The sequence below is a fragment of the Pristis pectinata genome, chromosome 10, assembly GCF_009764475.1.
Source record: "Pristis pectinata isolate sPriPec2 chromosome 10, sPriPec2.1.pri, whole genome shotgun sequence".
In the NCBI taxonomy this organism is placed as follows: Eukaryota; Metazoa; Chordata; class Chondrichthyes; order Rhinopristiformes; family Pristidae; genus Pristis; species Pristis pectinata.
Window position 1 is genome coordinate 39,201,631 of NC_067414.1, and position 26,958 is coordinate 39,228,588.

At 38.6% G+C, this 26,958-nt stretch overlaps 1 protein-coding gene across 9 annotated transcripts in view; it reads left to right on the forward strand.

The window, feature by feature from the left end:
• epha7 (eph receptor A7) overlaps positions 1-26,846 on the forward strand; it is a 231,012-nt gene extending 204,166 nt beyond the window's left edge. For all 9 annotated transcript variants that reach the window (XM_052024278.1, XM_052024281.1, XM_052024282.1 and 6 more), the window contains 7 exons: positions 1,658-1,843; positions 5,106-5,167; positions 6,176-6,385; positions 11,486-11,635; positions 15,112-15,305; positions 17,046-17,201; positions 24,626-26,846. In XM_052024278.1, the coding sequence (XP_051880238.1) occupies positions 1,658-1,843; positions 5,106-5,167; positions 6,176-6,385; positions 11,486-11,635; positions 15,112-15,305; positions 17,046-17,201; positions 24,626-24,740 (1,073 nt within the window). In that variant the 3' untranslated portion in view covers positions 24,741-26,846. The remainder of the gene's footprint in view (positions 1-1,657; positions 1,844-5,105; positions 5,168-6,175; positions 6,386-11,485; positions 11,636-15,111; positions 15,306-17,045; positions 17,202-24,625) is intronic.
• Positions 26,847-26,958: the final 112 nt, after the last annotated feature.

Consider the following 26,958-nt stretch of genomic DNA (forward strand, 5'->3'; position numbering starts at 1 on the left):
CCAATAAACTGAAAATAATTCATCCCACTAGACTTTTATTTCTACTTATATTTATTCTCATTTCTAATTGAAATGGAGGTGTGGCAGTAATTAATATTAATCAGAATTCTGCAAAAAATATTGAAGCAAATTTCATTAAGACTTTGATGTGCTGAAATATTTACACTTATTAGTAAAGGAGAAAATACATTTCCAAGTAATAATATCTTGTTACCATGAGAATAGGATTTCATTCATACCTTTTGCCCTTCTTGTGGAGTTAACATTTCATTTGTAAACATCTAGAGCAAATTCCTACCAAGGGACAGACATGACCACATATTCAACAGGTGGCAGGGTCTGTGACCTAATGATGCTATTGAAGATAACAAGTATATATACATTATATACTGTTGAATGGGGAGTAATCAAAGTGACCTCAAGAATCATTGGGTGCAAGCTTCAACTGCCAGCTTACAGATTCTTACCTGGAAAATAAGTGAACAGCCATTGAAAACCTTGGGTGTGTGGGGATGGAGCTGGGGGTGGTGTTGTCATGGTTGGAAATCGGGAGTAATACATGGCCACCTCATTGATAGCTAAGACAAACCTGCCATTTTTGTTCCAGTGGGTCTGTAAATGTAAACTCTGTCTGTTTGTACCAAATATTTAAGTGGTCTAACCAGAGATCCTTAAAGAGGCCACAGGAAGCTGGTAAATGACCAATGAATTTTTTGATTTTGCAAAGATAGGAATAATAAAAGCCCATAAAATTCTAATACCGACTGCAAACACTGACAAGGGCCTTGCCAATTCCTCTTTCCTCTGAGAATGATGGGCTATGTGTAAGGAGAGATCTCTCACCCTCCCTAACTGATAAACTGCAACTTTACCAGAAGGATATAAATGAGGAATGATTCTCCAAACAATTGTGCCTCTCAACACTGGCTTCAGAGCTGAGGAGGTATTCAAAAAATTGCTCCCATTTTTCTATGCAATGAGGCCTTGAATCCATGTTCTCACAAATCATTAATGATATACCCCTGTACAGAAATAGTTCAACATTTACGAACTGGGTCAGTTTTATAGGTTGGGCTCTTTGATGGGGTTACAGTTTATTTTTATTTTCAAAATGTCACTACTCGTATATCACTGTTATAACCCTTAACACTGGCCCTGGATAAGATTGGAAACAAACTGAAGGCTCAAATTTCTTAATAAATGATACCGTGCTGTCGTTTAACAGTGAGACCACTCTGCCTTATTACAAAACAAGGCTGTTAACCAGGCAAATCCCTTGCACAGTATAAGAATCAGCTTATGTCTGCATATGGTTAATTAAATAACGCAACTGCTTGTAAGCACATTTTAGCATTGCCAACTTGTAATGGAACTGAAAATGATACATTAACTGGGGAAAAACTCATTTTAGGTATTAAAGATCAAGAGGGAAGGGGATCTTTGCCCAGATTCCATCACATAATATGTCAATATCATTTTGAATTTCATCTCCATTTTATTAGGCAAAGTCATTAGGCATTGAGCTGAAATAAATTCAAGCTTAAATTCTTAATTAAAGTCAATATTCAGATGACCTGCAAGTAATTACCAGAAAAGAAGCGATGTTTTCTTGTACATATCTCCACTCCAATTGAAAGCATCCCTCCCTCTTCCACAGGTGAGTTTGGAGAGGTGTGCAGTGGTCGCCTGAAGCTGCCTGGAAAAAGGGATGTACCAGTAGCGATTAAAACATTGAAAGTAGGTTTCACCGAAAAACAAAGGAGAGACTTCCTCTGTGAAGCAAGCATCATGGGACAGTTTGATCACCCCAATGTCGTTCACTTGGAAGGAGTCGTTACCAGGGGTAAGAGTGATTTGCTCATCCGTTCAGCATCAGATCTTTCAAAGTTCAATTCTGTTAATCCCACTCATTTGCTCCTCCTCTATGTCTTTGCAACTTTTCTCCTTCAAATGTTGATCAATTCCCTTCAGAAAACAACTAATGATTCTGTTTCCAGCAACCAAGCAAGCAATACATTCCAAATCCTAATACTGTACTTGCGAGCATTTTTCACATCAATGCTCTTTTTTACTTTCCAAACTAATCCTTTTATCAATTGTTCAGCCATTGGAAAGGATTTTTCTTTATTCATTCAATATGAAACCTTCGTGATTTTAAACACGTTCAGCAAAGTTCCACCACAGTTCTAATGAGAACCACCCCAGTGTCTCCATTCTGTCCACATGACTGTAATCTCTTATCCCAGGAACCAATTTAATAAAGTTGAATTTGTAGAGCTCTTCACATTTTTTACTTTTACTTCAAGGTCAACCACAGTTAAATCTGGAGTATTTTCCTTTCCTCAGTTTCAGAGAAGAAGCTTATGTTTTCCCAGTCTGTTTTCTATCATCAGTCATCTTTTACCTTTTTTTTTTACAGTCTGTTTTCTATCATCAGTCATCTTTTACCTTTTTTTAGAGTGTTATTGCCAAGTTAGTGCAGGTTTTGCACTCTGAGTTCATGTTTATTTTGAAGTTAGGCCCAACCTATTTAACCACAGTGCCCACAGCATCTCTGGATAATGATCCATGGACTTGCTTGGGTGTAATTGATCCAAGGCCCCTCCACCACAATAGCATTTCTAACACTCACTTGGATATTTAGGGTTATTTAGAATTAAGATTTAAAAGCTAGAAGATTAGTTTCCTATCATAAAAAGAGAAATGGTAAATAATTGACAATCAAGAACTGATCCTTGGGGTCCTGGTAGTATCCTTCCAGCCTGAAGAAGGCCCATTTATTCCAACTCTCTGTCTTCCATGTAATAACCAATCTTCAATACACACTAACAAACTTCCCCTTAAACCATGTGCTCTTGTTCACAATTTGTCTTCTGAAAATCTATAGGTTCTCCTCTATTGACTTTGCTTGGTACATCCTCAAAGAACTCCTGCAAATTCATCAAACAGGATTCACCTTTCATAAAACCATATTGATTTGGTTTCATTACACTAAGCTTCCCCAAATGACTGGCATTTTATATTAATGACCAAAAGGAGAGAACAAAGTGTAAGGTATGCAAGTTTTCCAATGACACAAAAATATAGGAAGGCACATTGTGACAAGGATATTTGGATTCTATAACTGGATATAGATAGGTTTAGTGGGTGTGCAAAAACTTGGCAAATGAAGTTTAATGTGACGAAATGTGATGTTAGGCACTTTGGTAAGAGGAATTTAACAGCAGACTATTAAAATTGGAATTGATTTATTATTGTCACATGTACCGAGGTACAGTGAAAAACTTGCCTTTAGTACAGATCAGCTCATTACACAGTGCATTGAGGTAGTACAGGGTAAAACAATACAGAATACAGAATAAAGTGTCACAGCTATAGAGAAAGTGCAGTGCAGGTAGACGATAAAGTGCAAGGTCATAACAAGGTAGATTGTGAGGTCAAGAGTCCATTTTATCGTACTTGGGAACTGTTCAATAGTCTTATAACAGCGGGATGGAAGCTGACCTTGAGCCTGATGGTACGTGCTTTCAGGCTTTTGTATCATCTGCCCGACGGGAGAGGGGAGAAGAGAGAATGTCAGGGGTGGGTGGGGTCTTTGATCATGCTGGCTGCTTTACCGAGACGGCAAGAAGTGTAGACAGAGTCCATGGAGGAGAGGCTGGTTTCCGTGATGTGCTGAGCTATGTCCACAACTCTCTGTAGTTTCTTGCGGTCGTGGGCAGAGCAATTGCCATACTAAGCAGAGATGCATCCAGATAGGATGCTTTCTATGATACATTGGTAAAAGTTGGTGAGTGTCAAAGGGGGCATGCCAAATTTCTTCAGCCTCCTGAGGAAGTAATTGATCCAAGGTGAGCTTTCTTGGCCATGACGTCTACATGATTGGACTAGGACAGGCTATTGGTGATGTTCACTCCTCTCGCCCTCAGCACCGTCGATGTAGACAGCAGCATGTGCACCATCTCCCTTCCTGAAGTCAATGCCCAGCTCTTTTGTTTTACTGACATTGAGGGAAAGGTTGATGTCATGCCACCATGTCACTAAGCTCTCTATCTCCTTCCTGTACTCCGACTCATCGTTATTTGAGATACGGCCCACTACGGTGGTATCATCTGCAAACTTGTAGATGGAGTTAGAGCAGAATCTGGCCACACAGTCATGAGTATATAGGGAGTAGAGTAGGGGGCTGAGGACACAGCCTCGTGGGGCACTGATGTTGAGAATAATCGTGCCAGAGGTGTTGCTGCCTATCCTTACTGATTGTGGTCCGTTGGTCAGGAAGTCAAGGATCCAGTTGCAAAGGGGGGTGTTGAGTCCCAGGTCTCGGAGTTTGGTGATGAGTTTGCTTGGAATTATAGTATTATCTAAATAGAGTAAAATTGCAGTTGAGCAAAGTAGTGGGTTCTAGGTATTCTTGTGTACAGATCACAAAAGTTAGTATGCTGGTGCAATAAGTAGTTAAGAAGGCATATGGAATATTAGCCTTTATGGTGAGGGCTGGAGTTTAGAATTAGGGAAGTATTGTTACAGTTGTAAAGGGTACTGGTTCTCAGGACTGAAAAGGGTCACCGACCTCAAATGTTGACTGTTTCTCTTCCCACAGATGCTGCCTGCCTTGCTGAGCTTTTCCAGCATTTTCTGTTTTTGTTTCAGATTTCCAGCATGTGAAGTTGTTTCGATTTTTCACTTTAAAAATCCCACTTCTGCCTCTCCAAACAAAGTCCAGGACATGATTGCTTTACAATCAACCCAATCCAGTCCAGTGATATGGGCATATGATCCTGTAGGGCTAGTTTTAAAATAGTACTTCCTTTCCTTTTACTGGAACAGAGGGAAAGAATTGTGGTTTCTTTGATTTGTGTAGCAGAAACATAGGATCTACAATATCGGTTATATCAGAAACCCTTCTGACTTTATATGATGTGATTACATCAACACATTGCTCAGGTCTTTAAGTGCTACTTAATGAACATCCTGGAATTACAGACAGTTCCAAGCAGCAACAGCAAGCTTTGCCAAGCACTTTAAAAAGTATCAAATGAGAAACCTTATGCAATCACCCAGAGGAATTTGTCATTTACGGTAAGCTTGCTTTATTTCTGCAGGTAAACCAATTATGATTGTAATCGAATACATGGAGAATGGAGCGCTGGATGCATTTCTCCGGGTAAGTGACAAAACAAACAGACTTTTACACATTGTTGTAAAGACATGTAATAGAAAATGGACAAAGATTTTGCATCATCTCGAAGAATATAATAACGTTTTTATCAGAATGGACTAAAAATTTGTTTGTACCGATTTATATAAAAAATGTAACAACTAAATTGGTACAATTTTCCATAAGCTTCAGCTGGTTGTATTAAAATTTAAATTTAAATGCTGTTCTTGTTCACTTGTTAAAATATTTACTAGGCCTTCCATGGTAATAGAATAGAATGTATCGAAATAAAAATTCACCCACAGTCTCGTGCACTGAACTTGCAATAGATCAGTGGTACCATTGCTAACTCCACTTCTGTAATTCAGTTCTGTTGACGACAGTGGAACCAAATTTTGGAAGCAGATGCAATGGCCAACTAGTACCACAGTGTTTATTCAACGCTACCAATCAAGGATGAATTTGTACCCTGAGGACTTTCATTTTTCTGAAGCTGCAATAGCAATGCAGCTAGAAACAGCTGATTTACATCAATCAAAAGTTTTCCAAAATTCACTGTGAAACACTGTCATTTTCACCAACATATGCTTAGGACAATGAACCATTCTTATCAAGGAAGAAGCAAATTATTTTCTTATTAAACCTCTGTGGTTTAAAGTGGGGTTGACAAATCTGCATGGTAATTTTTGTCCCATAAAATTCACAGATTCTCAGTGCTTTTCCATTTCATTTCCCAAGCCATTTGCTGAATAGTAGCAACAAATGGGATGGTGGGGGTGGGGAATAGATGTCTGGGTTATATGACTGGGAGGTCAGAACACAGTTAATGAGCCAAGCTGCATGCCTGAGTGTGGAAGGAAAGGCTTACTGACTTGGGCTCTCTTATTCTCTGCATTATTGGTGAAATTAGTCTGATAGTTTCACAGTTAAGACTTGATGTGATGAATTAAATGCTTTTAATTAGACAACTTTTCTTCTTAAATTTTACATATAGTCATTGTTTTGTCCCACTAGAAACATGATGGCCAGTTCACGGTGATTCAGCTAGTCGGAATGCTGCGTGGGATAGCAGCTGGGATGAGATATCTCGCCGACATGGGATATGTGCATAGGGACCTGGCAGCTCGTAACATTCTGGTCAATAGCAATCTTGTCTGCAAAGTTTCTGATTTTGGCCTCTCAAGGATTGTGGAAGATGATCCAGAGGCTGTCTACACCACAACAGTGAGTTAAATGTATCAGCTCATTTGTAGCAGTTTTAGAAAGCCATTGCTGTATGTTCTCCTAACTCTTAAAGTTTATAATGTATTCAGGTTCTGCAAAATATTACTTACTTGCAGCAGAGACTCTTCATAATCATTCAAAAGTAGCAGCTGTTGTAGGGAATATTATTAATGGGGGAACTGCTGGAATCTTTTTGAAGACTGATTTTTAAACTGCAAAGGCATTGGAGATGAAATAGATTGGATTGTAAAATCTGCCCCACAGCATCATAGATGCTGTCTTCAAAAACACTGCTAGTCAACACAATTTACTTAAATCTCATCACTTTGTGCACCCAACATTGTAATTTCAGCTAAGGTGGCACATAAACTCTTAACCTGTACCTTCATTGTCGTTCCCACACCCATATTTCCAGTCTTCATATCAGCAATTAATGAAAAGCTCCCCTTTCATACTAATGCCCATTGAGCCCATACTCTCATTTTTATTGGCCTTCATTAGCTCCAGCTTTATATCCAAGCCTTTTTTCCCAGCATATCCACCCACTCCAACCCTCTACCTGTGTATTGATTTCAGAGCCCACAGCCATATGGCACCATCACTATTTTTGTGACATCCACCAGTATATTACTTACTCCCTGCCACTTTCAAAGGCTTCCTTGGAACCGATTTTCTGACTTGTCTTTCCATCATCTTCCCTACTTGTTCAATGCTATATTCCATAAAGTGCTTTATTAAAGGGGTACTCTGTAGGTTATCTTAACCTAGTATGCATTTTAAAGGATAAAACACATGAGTCTTTTTCAGAATAGTTGTACTTCCTTAGCTTTATACTAAAGTTAACTTTGAGTAATTGAAAGTATGGCAATGTAACTATTTAAAAATTATTTTACTTATGGCATGGAGCAAGAAAGCTGCCACAGGCTGGAAGTAAGTAAGTCTTCAGTAAACTTTTAACTTACTTTTCCTGGTATTGCAATATATTGTGGCAAAAAAAATGTCAATAAGATTTTCCTTCTGTTGCCAAAGGGTTAAATTAAGAGTATTTTTAAATTGTATCTTTCTAATTGTAAACAGGGGTTCAATCACATGCACAAGTTTGGTCTTCTGCTTGTAAATGTGCTACGAAATGACATTCACAAATTATCCTACTCAGGAACTGTCATGTCATCGGAATCACTTAATGTATCACTGGTTTATAACGTACCTCTAGGTATCTGTCATCCTATATATGTGTGCACACACTGAAATTGAGTTCACTCAGTCTATTTCAGATCAGAACCTATGCCTCTGACACCTGATCCACCTTCTCAATAAATTATGATGGACCAAAACACCCTTCAGCAAGATTTAGTACGTGCCCAAGCAATCATAACTTGCCATTTATACCACAGTGATGATCAAAGTCTAAAACACATGGCGGTTACAAAGTCACACATTATTTCAAGCGTATCTCAGCAGACAAACAGCTGATTTTTGTTAAACTGTAGAGTAGTGACTGCTTTTTCACTCACCTGACTTTCTTTTTACTGATATCAAAATCCTTTATTCAATATGTCACTGATAATATCTTTGTCCACAACAAATCAGATCAATCTTGTGAATTCATATTGTGGCAATACATGACTGGGGTTAATAAACACAAGACATACAGTAAGTCTTCATGATGCTTCAGGTGATTACTCACATGCAGGGGTGAAAGATAGTGTTTTTTGATGTTCATTTACAATCCATGGTGATAACAAAGAAGGATTACATACTACTGTTGAAAAATCTGCCCAGTAAGCATTGTCATTGGCTGTGGTTACTCTCATTGAGCATAATAGATATATTAACAAAACTGTTGATAGATAACCTTAGATCATTGAAATATCTTGAAAAGTTAAAGGAATCAAAAACGTAGAGGGAATTGTACTAAATGAGGCATTAAAAGATCAGCAATAAACAGTCTGTTTATGGAGAATAGCAAGTGGAATCAAAAGAAATTTATCAACTGTTTTGAGTTGATATTTAAGTTAAAAAATTGTGATAAACTGAAAAGAACATTTACATGAAGAATTAACTAGATTTTTTAGTGACAAAGGTTGCTGAGAGATGTTGGCCTGAAATTTGCAATCCGGGATGAGCTGCATTCACCTCATCTGTTCCCCAAACAGGATTCTGCAGCAGAAACCAACTCCATTCTTTGCCGTAAGTTCCTGGAAGTCCACATGGCCTTCTGCAATGTAAATATTGTCACATAGGAGGTGATGACAGAAGAAATCCATCCCAAAACTGCTAAAAAAAATAATCTTTGAATGTGGGCTAGGCCACAAACATGCAAATTAGAAGCAAGAATCAGCCCCTCTACTCCACCTTTTAATAAGGTCATGAATGATCAGGTTTTAACCTCAAATTCACATCTCTGCCTGTACCCTCAGTAATCTCTCACCCCTTTGGATTGCCAAGAATCTATCTACCTCTGCCTTAAAAATATTCAGCCTTTGAGGAAGAGAGTTCCAAAGAGTAACAGCCCTCAAAGAGGGAAAAAAATCATTTCAACTCTGCATTAAGTACGACCTTTTACTTTTAAGTAGTGACCCTGTAACCTCCCACAAGAGGAAACATATTCTCGAAATCCACCTTCAGGATCTTGCATGTTACTGTGAGGTCTCCCTCTCTGGTAAATTAAAGTTGTGACAAGCCTAGTGTGTCCAACTATTCCTCATAAGACATTACAGTGTGTTAACATCCTTCCTTAAAAAAAAGGACAGCAGAACTGTACACAGTACTCCAGACGTGGTCTCATCAATGTAACTCACCACTTTTATATTAATTTCCCAGGCAATAAACAATAATGTTCTGTCAACTCTCGCAAGTACTTGTAGTACATGCATATTAGCCTTTTGCAAATCATGCATAAGGACACCCAAGTTTCTCTTCACATCAAAGCTCTCAAGTTCTCTCACCATTAAGATAATGTGAACTGAAAATGACGACACCTGTGAACTCTAGTTCAGTGTGTGTACACATATATACGATAGCTAGAGATGCGTAATCAGCCACTCTGATCGACAGGCTTTTCCCAGGGCACTCACTGAGACAAACATTGTGCTGCTGGAAGATCATCAACTCTGTGAAAGATGCACTTTGGTCTGCCCAAAACTTGTTGGATTTCCAGTATAATGAGACGTCCATAAGACAATGCTGCCGACTGGCATATTCCATGCTGCAGGAGAATGTGCTGAAAGATGCACTGAAGCTTGATGCAATATGCAAAGGGTTTGTGGGGAAGGACTGCAGTCTAAGGTTCTTCTGCCACTTGACATTGAAGGGCTAAACCCTGTGTAAAAGCCTATCAAACACTAAAAGTTCTGTAATCGCCCAAAGGGGGGGTCACATGGGTGGCAATGCTGCTCTGTCTATAGAATGTGCTCTCACTACAAATATATAGAACTGATAACACTATGACTGTATAGACTGAATAACACTCAATGTAAAGAAAGCCTTGTAAATGTTTGTGTATTTCAAAAATAAACTTTAATAAAAAAATATAAGCCAGTGATATATTAAGATGACCTTTGAAAGAGGTGACAGGAGTGGACAGAGTGGTGAAGAAGGCACATGGTATGTTTGCCTTCATTGGCCAAGGCATTGAGTATAGATGTTGGGATGTTATGTTAAAATTGTACAAATCATTGGTTAGGCTACATTTGGAGTATTGTGTGCAGTCTGGGCACCACATGAGAGGAAGGATGTGATTAAGTTAGAGAGGGTGCAGAATGATTCACAAGAATGTTGCCTGGACTGGAGGGCTTGAGTTTTAAGGAAAGATTGCATTGGCTGGATCTGTTTTCCCCGGAGCGAAGGAGTCTGTGGAGTGACCTTACAGAGGTTTATAGAATTATGAGGGGGAGAGATAGGGTAGATAGTCACTGTCTTCCCAGTGTGGGGGGTGGGGGGTGGAATCTAAAGCTAAAGGGCATAGGTTTAAAGGGGACCTGGGGGGTTGGTGTGGGGGCATCAGGTTTTTCCCGTACAGAGGGTGGTGGTTATATGGAATGTGGTGGTAGAGGCAGTTACAATTACACTGTTTACAAGACATTTGGACAGTTTCATGGATAGGAAAGGTTTAGAGGAGGGATATGGGCTAAATGTAGGCAAATGGTATTAGCATAGATAGGCACCTTGGGCACAAGGGCCTATTTCTGTGCTGTATAACTCTACCGATCTAAGATAATATTTAGACAATTGCATCTTTTCTATTTTCCTCATTTTCTTCCCTTAGCAAGAATGTGGATGAAACTTGTAACACCATGGTGTGCACAGTTAGTGAGGCAATAAAGTGGATTGAACTTGCTGGGATGTTTGGGATGGGATGATGCTGGAAAAACTGCTGGCTGTTTCAGCAGTGCTCAAAGCTGCCAAAGATGAAAGTAAATTTTAAACACGTTCCCTTATCCTTGGTAAGATTGCGAATGCAATGGCAATGTACCATAACAAATAGCCTCGCATTTCAATGAAGCGGCATAAGTACCAAGCCTTAGCATTAAACTTATTGAAGTCACAGAATCTGGACAGATTCAGTAATTTCAACACTTAAGTTCTTCACTGCTCTGTTCCAGATGTGACTGACCCCCAAAACCTTGCAAAAGCATTGTGGCAAAAATGTGTAAAATCAAGCCAATTCCTTTGGATGTGTCATGTACCTTTAAGCCTGGGTGTGGTTTTCTCTCTTTATCCGTGCTTGTTCATTTTGTGATCTTATTGGATTGGAGAGTCATGTGATGTGTTTGCTTTTGCAACAATATGACAGTCATAGTTTGAAGCATTTCAAACTATAAACAAGTTAAAACTTTATATATGCTGCCTTGCATACAAACCATTGTGTTCCAAGATGAATATATGTGATCTCAAAGCATTCATGAAGACATTAGTGTGTATCTTGACCCTTGGAAGAACAAAATAGAACTTGAATTCTGGATTTTGGTTCAGTTTTTCTATTTTCATCTCAGTAAATGCCAATGGACCCATGTAATAAGCAAAATAATTGTGGCATTAAAATATAGCAAATTCAAAGTCATTATAAAATTAAACTTTGGCAATTCTTTCTTTTCTTAGGGTGGTAAAATTCCAGTACGGTGGACTGCTCCTGAAGCCATACAGTACCGCAAGTTTACATCAGCCAGTGATGTGTGGAGCTATGGAATAGTAATGTGGGAAGTCATGTCCTATGGAGAGCGACCTTACTGGGATATGTCCAATCAAGATGTAAGTTGCCCTTTATTATGGATGGAACAATTAGCACAGCACTTACCTTGTGTGTGGTTGAAATCAGATCCATATTGAACCATTGGGCGACAAATTTGAAATTCCATTGCTGGATAATTGTTGTAAATACTCACTGTTCCAAGCTTGACAGAGGAAATTATCTCTAAGGTGAGAGGCACTTCTATCAAGATGATTTTTAATCAATGTATTCACTTGTGTAAATAGATTCCAAACATATGTCAGGCCCTCAATTAGCCTTAACTAAAGAAAAAAAAATAGCAATTAATTCTATGCAGCCCACACACTCAAAATAATTGAATTAGTTCTCATTGTAAATGCAAGTCATCTCATGATTTGTTAGCTCTGTTGATTGGAATGACAGACATCAAAGATATTGTAAAACACTGGGAAAAAAAAATCCAGATTTGAAGTCGCTGTGTAGCATGGCACCTCTACCTTGAGACGATCATCAGCTATAGGCCCATAATTCTCTCATTATCAGGTCACTGACAGCTGAATCTTGCTGGCCTCCAATGAGCTAAAGGCAATTTTTTTTTTTTAGCTCTGTGATTCAAAATTTACTTGTAGTTTGCAAAGTTTATCCAAAGCCCAATTCTAGATGTGGTCAGCTACCTTGTGAGAATCATGTACATAGAATAGCCATCAAGCAATTGCAGTGACTTCAAGCAGCATGCAACCCATACTGTATTACATCAACACTTGCAGACAATTCACCAAGGCATAAAAGGCTCATGAATGGCGTGGATTGTTCACTGAAGGTGGCCTTAACTGGAGAGTTGAGACCTGCTTCAGCTTTAGTTGAAGGGGGCCAAAACTTGCTGTTGCCCACTGCTAAAACATCCAAGACATCTGACACCTGATTGGTTAGGTTTTCTTAGTTTTTAGTCCCACCTCATGCCTTCTCTCACTGTCAATGTCACCAGGACCAGCAATTCCTAGTCCAAGCCCCAGTCATATTTCTGGTCACCTGATCCATCCCCCAAATGAAATCAACTGCTTCACCCACCTGTGATTTGTAATGGCTTGAGCTGATGAAAGGAAGGCTCCTTTTCACTGAAACTGTTCAAGGTCTGTTCTCAGGTGGACAATGCCTTGAGCTGCATGTGAAATAGAGGTTAAGAATAGGTGAAACCAAAGACTGCCACCTGCACTGCATTGCTTTACCTCTGAGTGCAGCAGAATTTCCAGCCCCTTTTGTGTCTGCTTTCAAAACCAGGGTCTCAAAATACATGACATTTAATTAAGAATAGCAGTTCCACGAGGAACATGTCCAGCACTGCACTACAGCTCTAAATATTCAAGCCTAAGCAAGGTTCAGTAGGAACATCTAACCAACCCTTTGCTACCAACTATCTGAAGCAGTACCCAGGCCCCTTGCAGAAACTGATTCAGAACCCCCTTAAAAATATTGGAACTCCTCTGGCCTATCCTCAGCACACTAATGCCCCCATCCCCATTGGAGGCCACATATGTTCTTAACTGAATATGCCAATCTGCAGGATTGGGTAGGGATATCAGAACTCTAGGAGTGTAGAGGTTAAGTCACTGGAATGGCAGGCAGAGTTCGAGGCTAAAGATGCCATCCTTGCCTGGTATAGTCTTTATGTGACCTCAGACCCTACAGCATGATTGCCTTTAAATTGTCTCCTCAATTCAGGGACAGTTAGGGATAGCAGTGTCAACCTCTATCTCACGTAGATCTTGATGGACAAGAGGTTTTTATCTCTCATGAGACTGTTTACAAACTATTTGTTCCTTTCTAAACTGTTTCTTTGGAAACTTGGTCCCCATTTGGGGATTCCAGGCCACATCAAGCTCCTTGTATCAATGTGTCTAAATGTGCTTCATTCAGGATTTCCAAAATCTACAGATTAGTTAATAACATGTTGCATACACTGTCTGGGAAAACAAAGGAAATGGTGTAGAGAAACCTAGTTTGATCTAGGCAAGATTTGAAGTCACACTCTCTCTTATTTCTTTATACTAGCCATCTCCCCTCTGCACTCAGTCCCGATGGAGGGACTCAACCTGAAACATCGACCACCCCTCTGCCTCAACAGTTGCTGCCTGACCCACTGAGTTTCTCCAGCAGATTGTTTTTTTTTTCCAGACTACAGCATCTGCAGTCTCTTTTGCCTCTATTGAAGTAACTGTTGATCTCCTTAAAATGCAGAAAGTTGCAGACAATTATATCTCATCAGGGTTTAATTAAGTTCCTGGAAATAATTGTATCACATACATTGTGTTACTTCAGGAATTACAGTCTGATAGGCAGTCACTGTCCCTTCTGCCCAAATCAGATTTTCCCTCTAATTACTTCTGTTGACTTGTGGTAATCTTTCTCCGTTAAAAGTAAATGCACAAGCAGTCAATTTTGTGCACTGATTATTTAGGATTCATTAGGATAAGAAAATACGAGAAACCATTCAGGATCATCTGTACAGTTTCCAGAACTCTGCTATCCTTCTCTTGTGAGAAATGGATAAATCAAAAGCAGCTTTGTGTTTGAGAAGCAGAGCAGGTTTAAGGTGAGGCTGCATCTTATTCACCAGAGACTCAAAGCGGAGCATCTAGCAACTGTCTGGGGATATGCCAACATTCTCAGTAGGCCTAAAGTTGAATCCTGTCAAAATCTGCCTTAAAACCTTCTTCTCGTTCAGTCTCATCATATCAGCCTCTTACCTCCCCCTTTGTACTCCTTAAGCTGCAATAATGCTACTTGTGCTTAAACTATGAATCAAAAAAAAACACTGTGGCAACAAGTGGACCTTAATTTGAAATGGTTCCGGAGGAAAATCAAAGAAAGGAACATGGCTGTAGGTCTCCCGATAAGTACTGCTCTCTTGGGATTACAGTTTAAATGTAACAGTGTCTGGTGTCACTGTGTGACAGTTCTTGGTGTTGAAGGTAACTCAGACTGTCAGAAAGGGGAACAGAGATAGTTAGCAAAGCAGCAGCAGAGAAGCAATTTCCATTCCCTCTTCAGAGCCAGTGAAGTGGGAAGTTTCATTCCCTGCCACCACTCTTCCACACTTTGTTGTTAAATTACTCTGAGAAAAATGTTAAGACTGACTTCTAGGTCAGTCAGGTGGGCTCCTGTCCTCTTGAAACAAGGCCTGTTTCACTCACAAGGTTGATTTCAACATGACTATGCCCACAATATTCCTCTGAATCAATACTGTACTTAAAAAAAACAACCAGGAGTCAAGCTGATCTCCTCAATGGAATAGCCGTATTCTCTATCAGTGCTGCTGTCAGCCAACAAAATAGGAATGGCAATAAAAGTTATTTCTAAAAAGAAATGGGAAGCTTGTCTACATAGCATGAACGAGCCATCAAAAGCATCTACTAAGCGCAGCATGGCTTTTCTTTATATTGCCGGTAAATTCTTCTAGAGTGGAGGAAGTGTTTGCTTTGTTAATGCATTAATCCACTTTCACCACTTCACTGTCTAGGTTATAAAGGCTATTGAGGAGGGTTACCGTCTCCCTGCTCCCATGGACTGTCCACCTGGTCTTCACCAACTGATGCTCGACTGTTGGCAGCAGGAACGCAGTGAAAGACCCAAGTTTGATCAGATAGTTGGCATCCTAGACAAAATGATCCGTAATCCAAACAGTCTGAAGGTTCCTGTGGGTACCTGCAGTAGGTGAGGAAAAACATGCACTTACACTTACTACACATAAATGATGGCAGGAAAAAGCGAGAGGAGGAGGATCAAATTTTTGCATAACTGAAAATGTTATGAACATTGACTTTTCAGTGTTGCATGTTGTGTCATGGTGGTTTCTGTTCTTAGTATTTCAGATCCCTGAGCCTAGAATCTCAATTCATTAACACAGATTGTTTCAAAGTTAGAAGAGTTCAGCATAAAAACTGCAATGACCATGATGCCAATCTAAATTAATCCCATCTGCCTGAGAAAGGTCCATATCCCTATGTTCCCTACCTCTGCCTGTTCATATGTCTGTTTAAATACTTTGTAAATGTTGCCATTGTATCTGCTTCTCCTATTTCCCCTGGCAGTGCGTTCCAGACACCACCACCCTCTGATTTAAAAAAAAATTGCCGTGTAAATTTCCTTTAAACTTTCTGTCTCTCACTTTAAACCTATGTCACTCCCATCCTGGGAAAAAGACTCTAACCTAACTACACCTGTCATAACCTTATATATTTCTATCAGGTAGCCCCTCAGCCTCCTGTGCTCTAGAGAAAATAATCCAAGTTTCTCCAATCTCTCCTTACAGCTAATACTCTCCAATCCAGGCAACATCCTGCTGAACCTCTTCTGCACCCTCTCCAAAGCCTCCATGTCCTTTCTGTAATCGGCAACCAGAACTGGACCCAATACTGCACATGTGGCCTAACCAAAGTTTTATACAGCTGCATCATGACTTGCTGACTTTTATACTCAGTGCCCCAAACAACGAAGACAAGCAATGGTGTCGTCGATTATTTCTAGGCACAAATCACTATCATAAAATGTGGCTTCATAGATGCCTAGAAGCACCAAAACTTTGCATACCAGACAGAAACAGGGAGGGCTCGATTTAATTGCCCACTTTATACTGAGTTTAGTTTTGCACTGCTTTGAATCCTGAACCAGTGCTGCGAGAGACGGATTAAAAATCAGAACTGGTATGTTGAGGATATCAAATGAACATGCCTGATGATCATAATTTTGCCCGTGGTGTCAGCAACAGATGATTATTATGAAAATGTATCCTGACTATTGCTCCAGTTCCTTTATGCAGTCTTTTCAAGAATGTATTGAATCTGGCTTTACAAAGTCACAACATAGTTCAGTAACGTTATTTGTTGAAGCAGTCTTAAAGTATTTATTGAAATAGGCACTTTTAATGTAGAATTTCATATATTTTGGAAGATTTAGTTTCCTTCTCATCTCTCCCCTTTTGGACCTCCATGGATTTGCAGCTGTTTTCTAGAACTACACAAATATTCTCACTCCTCTGCAATCAAATGAGTGCCAGCAGGAATGAACTGTGAGCAACATCAGAGTCAAGTCCAATTTTGTTTCTGAACGTATATGGTCTTCAATACAGGTCACTGGATACTACATTGGAGTATGAACACTGCCTTTGGAGCCTCCCTGCTCATAACAACTTGCCTTCCTTCTAAACAGAGGATATCTTAGCATGCTAGCTCACACAGTCAGCCACACATTTACAAACTGAACCACCAAAGGGTGTATTTTGAAGAAGCTTAATTTGGTTGCTCCAGACTTCAATTAGTATTCATTAAGCTGTCAATTAGACTATTTGCCATGTCCTAGTGTTTTCTTTGTAATGTGACTATGTGATCTGCTTAATTGCTACAATTTGGGGAGTATATTAGTTGTGGTAATTTTATCCCTATCTCCTCCATATAGACCAATCAATCCGCTTCTAGATCAGAATACTCTGGACTTCACATCCTTCCGTTGTGTAGGCGATTGGCTTGAGGCCATCAAGATGGAGCGGTACAAGGACAACTTCACAGCTGCAGGGTACAGCACACTGGAATCAGTGGCAAGGATGACCATTGAGTGAGTTTAACACTGAGCATCAAAATCCGACTCCATTAAAAAACACTTTTGCTGACCACACAACAAAGGAGTGAAAATAAAGCTTACTATTTTTCTTTCAGTAATTAAGTTGGAAACTCCTTGCCCTAGAAATTTGTTCTCACAGCTACAATGAAATCCACGTTGTGCATTCTCTGGTGAAATTTTTCAAACTTGCTGGTCTGAAATATAGCAGCTCGTAATTACTCACAGAATAACCAAGTTTTACTAACCCTGTTTCTCCTGAAATGTGCAATTTCAAGAGCTAGCACTCAAATTGCATTCATTGTCCTCACTCCCATTACTTCCTGTCCAGCCTCACACATGTTGCCTGGACTGTCCTGTCCATGGAGGTCAAGGCCAAGATCATTGCAAGCTAAAGGCATTGACCTCGACCACATCTCATAGTTTGTTACTGCTGCACTAGGGAAGTCACCCAAACTCCATACAGTACTCAGAAAGAGACTTTATCTGTTTTTTCTTCAGCCCACAGGATCAGAGAGCAGAGACGGCATCTGCTTGCAGTTCTTGGGTGTAAACCACCCTAACTCTGTTCCAAACTTGTTTTTGGAAAATTTCCTAATTTTTTTTTCGCTGAGTGGATACAATTTGGCGCCAGTGCTAAGTGCAACACTGTTTTAGCACACCATAAATGAATAAAGTCCAATTTCTTGGCACTCAATCTTTGAGACATTTACAAACAGTATTAGATGATCACAGTGCTGTTTTAATGCCATTAAAAAGTAGTAGTGCAGGTTCTAGCCCCTCGTTTTGGGGAAAAAGTCAAACCCAGGGATTTTCAAATTTTACAAGAACTGTAAGGGTCTAATCCTTAAAACACCAGTAAAGATCCTGGAATCCCTTGTGGTAAGAACACTGTTTGCTTTATTCAGCCATAATAAACGGGTGCAATGATTATAGGAAACAGCAGACCATTGTATATTAGAAGTGGATATTAATTTTCCATTTTTATAGAAAATTGCAGTGAACAACCCCAAAAGACTTTAAGAATACCATGCAATAAAATGTAATTTGATTTTGGCTATAATTTGTTTATTTCAATTTTTTTTTGGACTTTGTGATTTGAATCTAATTAAATTGAAAGCTATAATAGAGGGTTTTACCGAAATGTAGTTTGTGGCCCCACAATGGCAAAACTGCCCTTGCAGCAGAGGAAAGGAGTGCTGGGCGGATAGAGGCACTGAGCTGTGACATACATTTTGTAGTCAATCCCTGTAGTTCTTTGTGTTTTTACCACAAACATTTCCAAACCACAGATGCCATGTTAAAGTATAGGAGTGTAAATTAGTAGTAATATACACAAGCTTGCTCTAAACAATGAACTACATAATGAAAAAAAACAGACCAGAGCTAAAAAGTTATCCCAGCAACATTAACCTCTATACAACAAAATATATGATGTTAATAAGTGCCTTCCTAGGATTGTTGCAGCTTGGAAAGAAGCATTTGGCCTTTTAAGTCAGTGCCAGATTTCTGTAAGATCAGTCCAGTCAGTTCCATTCCTCTGTTCCTTCCCTGGAGCTTTACATCTTTTTCTCCCTCATGTATTAAAATCCCTTCTAAAAGTGACAATTAAATCTGCTTACACCACCATTTCAAGCAGCGAATTCGAGGTCATGACTATTAGTTATGTGAGAAAGGTTTTCTTCCCTTCATACCTGTCTCTTTTGCCAATCATCTTAAGTCTGTGTCTCTAGTTCTCGATACTTCCATCCAAAGGAAATTGTCTTTGCCTCAGTCCTTGATGATTACCAGTAAATCACCTCTCCAGTTTTTTGTCCCTCTAGGAGAATAATTCCAGTTTCTCCAGTCTATCCTCACAACTTAAGTCCCTCATCCCCAAGACCATTTTACTAAATGTCTTATGCACACTGAAATCTTCACATCCTTCCAATTGTGTTATGACCAGAATTGGATGAAATGTGCTAGTTGGGGATGAACAGGAATTTTACTGAAGTTCCCTGTTATTTATTCTAAGGCTTTATTTATAAAACCCTGGTGCACATTTGCTCCTTTAATCACTTTGTCAACCTCTTCTGACATCAAAGGTTTGTGCACAGCCCATTTAAGATAGTACCCATTATATAAAATTGCCTTTCTCATTCTTCCTACCGTTACCTATTTATTTGAATTAAACTTAATCTGTCATATGTTTACCCATTCTACTGGCCTCTCTATGTCCTCAAACTTTATCACTGCCCTCCTCCCTGTTCTACATACCTTCAAGTTGTGTCAACTGGAAGTTTTGAAGTTTCCAAGACATTAATAAATATCAAGAAAAACAGCTTTGATACTTGGACACCACAGTTACACAGCTTCCTCTAATCCTCAAAACAACTGTAGACCAAGGCTATTTCTTTCCTAAGCCAATTTCATATCTTCCTACCTAAGCCAACTTCAGATCCATTTACTTCCTTATTTATTCAATGGGCTTCACCTTTGTTGACTAGTTTATTAGGTGCCATCTTTTCAAATATCTTTTGAAAATGCAAGTACACAATCTCAACCATGTCTTTCATCAAAAACTCAAATTAGAAAACTACATTCTTCTGCTTTTATTAAGCAGTTTTTCTGAAGAAGTATTAATTTTAATTAATTCCAGCATTTATCCCCACTGCCACCCAGGTGAAATTGCCTATCCTGTCATTGGGTATCAATCTTTACAGCCTTCATTCCACAAGAGTGTAACATCTACAATCCTCAAGTTCTCAGGAAACACCCCAATCTACAAGGAGGATGGGAAGATTAAGCCCATAGTCTCCACAATCGACCTTTACTTCCCTCAGGCAGCCTAGACTAGATCCCATTCAGAGCTGGTGACATCAATTTTGAGGCAGCATTGCCAGCATCTTTATTAACTGTTAAGCCTCTCCAGTACTTCATCTGTCTCTTCTGATTAAAACTTTGCTATCATCTTTCTTGATAAAGGCAAGTGCAAATTTTGACTCAGCACTTTTACCTACCAAAGAAATTGAACAATATCTTTCTACAGTATACAGCTCACACACTCTCACCATAAACTACACTGTCAATTTTGGTGTAACTTTTAAATCATGGCTCCTACTTCAATTCATCGATATGTATCACAAACTAGGGACTTGGAATTTCTATAACTTTTTAATTCTTGTTTTCTCACGTTTGACAGTTTCAATACCAATAGCGGAAGCTACTCAACAATTGCCTGACTCATAAACCATACCATGCAGTGGAAAGCAACACTAAGTAAATCTCCAGTCTCATTTGGACTCTTACTCCTTTCCTATTAAGCTGCATTGATATTTTGTTACTGACTATCTGGTTAATCAGGGAATTAAGAATATAAGAAATAGGAATAGGTTATTCAGTCTTACATGATCTACCCTTTAAAAATACATTTCAATGACATCATTAGATTCTCCACATGAGATCTGAACCCTGGTTGCATTCCTACTAAGGCAAGTATATCCCTCCCAAGGTAAGAGGATCAAAATTATGCATAGTATTCCAGGTTTGCCTTCATAAGAGAAATAAGACTTAATTATTTTTTATACTTCAGTCCCTTTATAATAAAGGATAATGTGTAATTAACAATCCAAGTTTCATGGACAAAGACATCCATGTGCCACTCTCACAAAATTAACAAGTCTTGACGTTTAAAAAATTCATTTTTTCCAACCAAAGTCTATAATTTCACATTTAATGTTAGTTTCCATCTTATACATTCATGCCCACCTAACCTTGACAATCTCAATGTCCTCGCTGTACTGGGCAACACAGTAGCTCCACAGCTCCAGAGACCTGGGTTCAATCCCAAACTCTGGTGCTGTCTGTGAGGAGTTCTCATTTTCCCTCTGATTATGTAATTTACCACCGGGTGCTCTGGTTTCCTCCCACTTGCCAAAGTTGTGCAAGTTGGTAAGTTAATTGGTTAATGTAAATTACTGATAGAGTAGATGGGTGATATAACAGTCTGGGAAGATTTGATAGCCATGAGAGAGAAAATGGGCCACAGAGAAATATGAATACTCTGGGTACCAACATAGACTCAATGGGCCAAATGGTCTCCTGCTATGGTGTGAGGAAAGAAATGTTTTACTTCCTCTTCTAGATTGGTATCATCGTCAAACGTAAATACTTACTCTCTTGACTAGAGTTATTGATGGGGAACATCATTAATATCATCCCCTCTAACTTGGAAAACCATTGTTCACCACCACTTTATATTATATCCCATAGCAAATGTTGTTTACTAGTGCCATGATCACTGTAATCCAATGGGCTTCAATTTTGCAAACTCATTTCATGGCCTGGATTTTCCTGAGGGAGGTCCACTGTTCCCTGCACACATTCCCCATTCCCTCAGACTTACCTTCACCATGATGCTCCAGAAGGTTGATCTCACTATCTCAGAGGCAAACTCTAAGGTACTGAATATCAGCAGAGCCTCAGTTGATAAAATGAAGTGATGTGGGCACAGCAGCATCTGACATCTACTGAGTCCATCAGTGGAGTACTGACATGCTGAGCTGAGGAACAAAAGTAAAAAAAAATGCAGATACTTGGAATCTAAAATCAAAACAGAAAATGTGAGAAATACTCAGAAGGTCAAGCAGCATTTGTGGAGAGAGAAACAGTTGACTTTTCAGATCAAAGACCCTTCAAGCCTGAAATATTACCTTGGTTTCTCTTTCCATAGATGTTGAGTGTTTTTAGATTTTTTTTTCTGTTTTATTAGATTAACACTGTGCTAAAGGACAGGATGCACTTCACATCCAGCCTGTGGCGTGACCTTATTCATTTGAATAGAGTCACTGAACTTGAATAAAAAATGCACACGAGTTTCTTTTAAGTTACTCACTTTAATGTTGTTCATTAATTTCTTTAATTTTAATTTTAGGGTGGTTTTAATTTAAGTTATACTTAATAGCTTTTTTTAAATTTAGTTAAGATCATGCAAATTGTTTTTAAATGTTTAATTATCAGTGATATCCATAAATATTTCAAAGCTCATTGACATCAGCAAGCTGTCGAAAGGCCAGTTGGGCCTTGCAGGGGCAGGTGTTCAGTATGAGTCTTCTCTTGCAACCAGCTCTGCTTTATGGGAGCACTCCAGGACACAGAGGGTCAGCTCTGCCAGTTCTGCATATCCAAATCACATTAAGGTGGCTTTCCAGGAAATCTAGCTCAGTAATTTTCCACTGCCTTTCATTTATTCGCTAATAGTTTTCCAAATGTTGATTAGTTTAATTCTGGATTTTAGTTTCAATGTGTCAAAATATTTCTCTATCACCAACGTTATACTAACTTGCCTGAAGTTGACAGCCCCACTCCTCGCACTTATTATTTATGTATACACACATAAATCAGTGTCTTTTGTTTAAGAAGAAATTCCATTTAGTGCTTTTTGCTTCTATCACTTTATAATGGCTTTTTCCTAGTCACAGCCATTAAAGCCAGTTATGATTAGTCATATTCCCTTGCACATCTTTGTCCCTTTCTTCCTTTTCCAATTTTTCTTTTATTGCAGTTTATTTTGCCCGCTCTTTCCATAAATATTGAGAGTTCTTTTATAGCCTGTCCAAGTGCCTACACTTTGAATATATGCATCATGAAAGCTGACAAGCTGCTTGGCTATTAGAGCCAAACTGAATCCTACCCTTACCCATCATTTGGCCATGCAATCCAGCAACTATGAGTGGAAACATTAACCAATTTATCCACTCTGTAATCTTGTGATACTGAAGCACTTAATGTCTTCCAACCAAACTCATAATGATCGGTTGAACCTGGAATTTTCTGGGTTTATATGGCCTACTCACCACCATTTTGCTTGTTGCAATTTCTTATGGATCCAACATGGGAGAATGTATCTCTGTGTCAACTAGACAAGGGATGTTTGTTGCAGAGAGTGGGAACAGTAAGCTCAATATACTCTTAACAGTTTTCACTCTGGAAAACATTGTTGATCTTTGATTTAAACTTCTAGATTGCATCTGCATCTATAATGGCCATTAAAAATTTATTATGAAATTTTCAGTGATAAGGATCAAAGTGAATTAATCTAAATCTCCTAGGAAATTGAGGATAGGAGGAGCAAGTGGCAGGAAACCAGTTGATATGGAAGTGGGAAAGTGAATCTCAGTGAATAAAGGAACCACTAGCTATGGTCTTGAGAAATAGTCTGAAGTAATATCCTGCCAAATAAATGCCTGATAAGATATATTAGAGGCCTTTCTTAAGAAAACAATTATATTTTAATAAGAATAAATGCAGTAGCTTCAAATCAATGCAGGGAGGTCATGGCTAACAAATTGATAATAGTTATGAGGACAGTGTAAATTCTCTGCTTCAGTGCTCTTGACGCAGAACTGTGATTACTGGAAGCATATAGAGGGAAATTGTTCACCCACAGTCCACCAGTCCCCATCCATTAAATCTTAGGCATAGTTTCTCCAATGTGTACAGATGGAAGCAAAATGCAACAATTACCCTTGCATTTTTGACTTTCCACAAGCATTCAAAACTTATGACTTCACTAAAAGCAAGATGTAATAAATTTGATAATGAATTGAATGGAAAATGGGAGCAGTTATTAATAGCAGCACTTCTAATTGGGTAACAGTGATCTTTGGAATACCCCAGGGATTGACCGTTGGGGATCAGTGCTGTTCATAATGTGAATGTGACCTCAGTAAGCGTATTGGAATTAAAGTCCTATGTTTGGATAGATTGCTAGTTTGTCCGGGAAAGCAGGATGTGCAGAATAAAGAGTGAAATTCAATGTGACCCACAGAGGCACAAGTACAGGAGAGTGAATGGTAAATGTATTCAATTTTGAGAGATCCAAGGTAAAGCTTAAGCATTGTTAAAAATAGTGAAAGTAATTATAAAGTGATATGAATAACAGCTGACAAAATATTGAAAGTGTGTTCCTGCTTGTAATGACAAATAAAATGTTGTACAGACAGATTCAATAAGTAAATGTACTCTCACTGAAAAAGAATAGGGAAGAAACTTTAACATAGTGACTGAATGTAGAACTGGAGAATGAAGGTGCTGATATTATGGAGCGTCACTATGAACCATCTTTACATGATGAGCTAAATTGAACTGAAGGAATAACTTTTTCACGGATTTGATGTGGTGTAGCAAAGTTCCTGAAGGAAATTCCTGAATAGGTAGGCACCCCGGAAATTTTAAATTGGCAAGTGCAAGTACAGGGGAGAGAAATTGGTCAGAAACATTCTGAACTAGGACCCAACAAAATAAGCCACTCGCACTTACTGTGTGGACCTCACTGTACTTCTTATGGCCTTTAGTTTGTAATCCTTTTGCATAAACTTTGCTTTAACTTACTCCATTGTTTTAGTCTCGTGCTTTCATTCACTCTGCTTTGTGTTATACAGGGATGTGATGAGCTTGGGAATCACATTAGTTGGCCACCAGAAGAAAATCATGAGCAGCATTCAGACTATGAGAGCCCAGATGCTGCACTTGCATGGCACAGGGATTCAAGTGTAACAGACCTTTTTCTCCCTATGAGCAAGAGGGAACAGACTTTGGGGGAAAAGATACCATCTGCTGCTAGTACTGTCAGTACCAACATTCTTCTAAATTACTTCCCGAGATGGATCAGAGATTCAGGGGAAGGTGTGCAACAATGTTCCTCCAAGTCGTTGAAAGAACAGAGGTCCTTTAACAGCACGCAATGAGAGTGGCTGGAACATGCACATTATGAAGAAACTACCTGCAACGTTTAGAACTTTACACAGAAAAAAAATACAAAAAAAACCCACAAAACTTTGAGAGTTCTAACCTTTTTTGTCTACTGGGCTTTTTAAAAATGTACATATCAATTTATGTAGACTATATTTGTCAAAGACACTCACCATATTATGGTTTATCAATTAAATTGTTTTCAAGACTTGTGCTTGCTGAATGGTGTTCGTTCAGCCATCTTCTTCTTACTGACCTGCAATATTGGAAAGCTATCGCTGCAACCCCAGTTCTTAAATATTCATCCATTCATCTCTATCTACCCCCTTATGATACCTACGTGATGATATTGAAACTGATATGCCACTTATAGGCAATAGACATTGTAGTTTAAATTTAATAAGCTTTCATTTTTGGAACTTGGTGTTCTCAAGAATTCCATCCATCGTTAATGAGAGTAAGATCATTTACAGAGACTTTAGAAAGGAATTTTCCAGTTTCTAAAACTTCCATTGTCCTTTAAGAATTTATGCAGAAAAACCTAAACATTTAGGGAGTTATTATGAAGAAAGGGTTAAGGTTCCTTGAAACAGATCATTATTTTTTAAGTACTATGTTGGCTTTTCAGACCTCGTAAAATAGCATGGCACCTTAGCAAATACAGTGATGACAGAAACATTAAGAAAAACAATAAAGTTAGGAGAGAAAAAAAGACTGCAATCAGTGGTCAACTGAATGGTAAAAGTTATTACTTACCTATGTAGTTTGACCTTAGACCAAACAAAAATATGAAATATAAAATGGAATATGGCAGGAAAGAGAATTGAGGTACTGTAGATCAGATATTAGATAAAGGTTTTCAAATGAGCTGTGGTGATCACAGAGCATGGTATAAATATGAGCCTATCCAAAGGTTTAAGGCTTCAGTTTGTAGATCCACTGAAGAATTTAGAGATGACTGAAGCAATCAAACCTATTAAACTCTGATCAAAGTCTCTTTTCTGAGAGAGGTGGTTAAATCCAGAATGTTATTGACACAACCCAATCCAGTCTTCTCATCACTTGGATTTTTCGCATCTGCATTTCTACTCAACCATAGCAGAACTGATGGTTAACTGGTCTGCAAAGACTGACAGAAGATTCCAAAGAGTGGAGCTGTTTGCTTTTGACCGTGTCATGAGAGATCCCACATATCAGATCAGAATTCCATTCTTATGTCCTGACTATGTGGGATGCGACTGCTTCTATGTAAAAGTTGTAATTTATTTATACTGTCTTTTTTGTTACGCAGGTCTGTCTGTAGTGAACTCAGTACACACTGAAAATGCACTATATTTTTCTATTTCACTGACAGAGAATCACAGACAACTCATTTATTTTCAGTTGTACATAATATTAACTAATATTAATAAAAAAAAATCACATTTAGGACCAAAGAAGGTTGTAGTTTAGCAAACATCAAAAATATCTGAAGAGATGCCATTTTTCTGACTTTTTTCCAGATCATGTATAGTGTTTTTATAATTGCTTTCCTTATTTTGTGTTTATATAGTCTATTATTTATTTCTGTTTGGTTTAGAGACAGTGACCCTGAAATTGCAGAGGGTTTACTAGTGTCTTGAAGGAACTCCAACAGAAGACCAGGGGATTCCCAGGAAAATGGCAGAGATAGATAAGCATTTTTACCATTTCCTTTTGAGTATACACCAGTATCCTGAAGTTACAGTAGATATGGTGGAACTTCCACAAAACATCAAGAGACCAGTATAATTTCAAAGTGTTTCTTTTTATCACAAGAATACAATGAATTCTGTTGAGTTGGAATCAATATAAATATTTCATTAGAAGTTTCGTGATTAATCTGATGGTCTTATTTTTCAATTGTTTGTAAAAGACTGTAAATATATTTTTTTGAAAACTATCACCATGATTTCCAGTGGGTTTTATTTTGATTGCTGCAAATGGACTTCCTTATTGAGTTCTGTTTAATCTTTCTGAAGTTCAAGTTATTATACAGTCACCA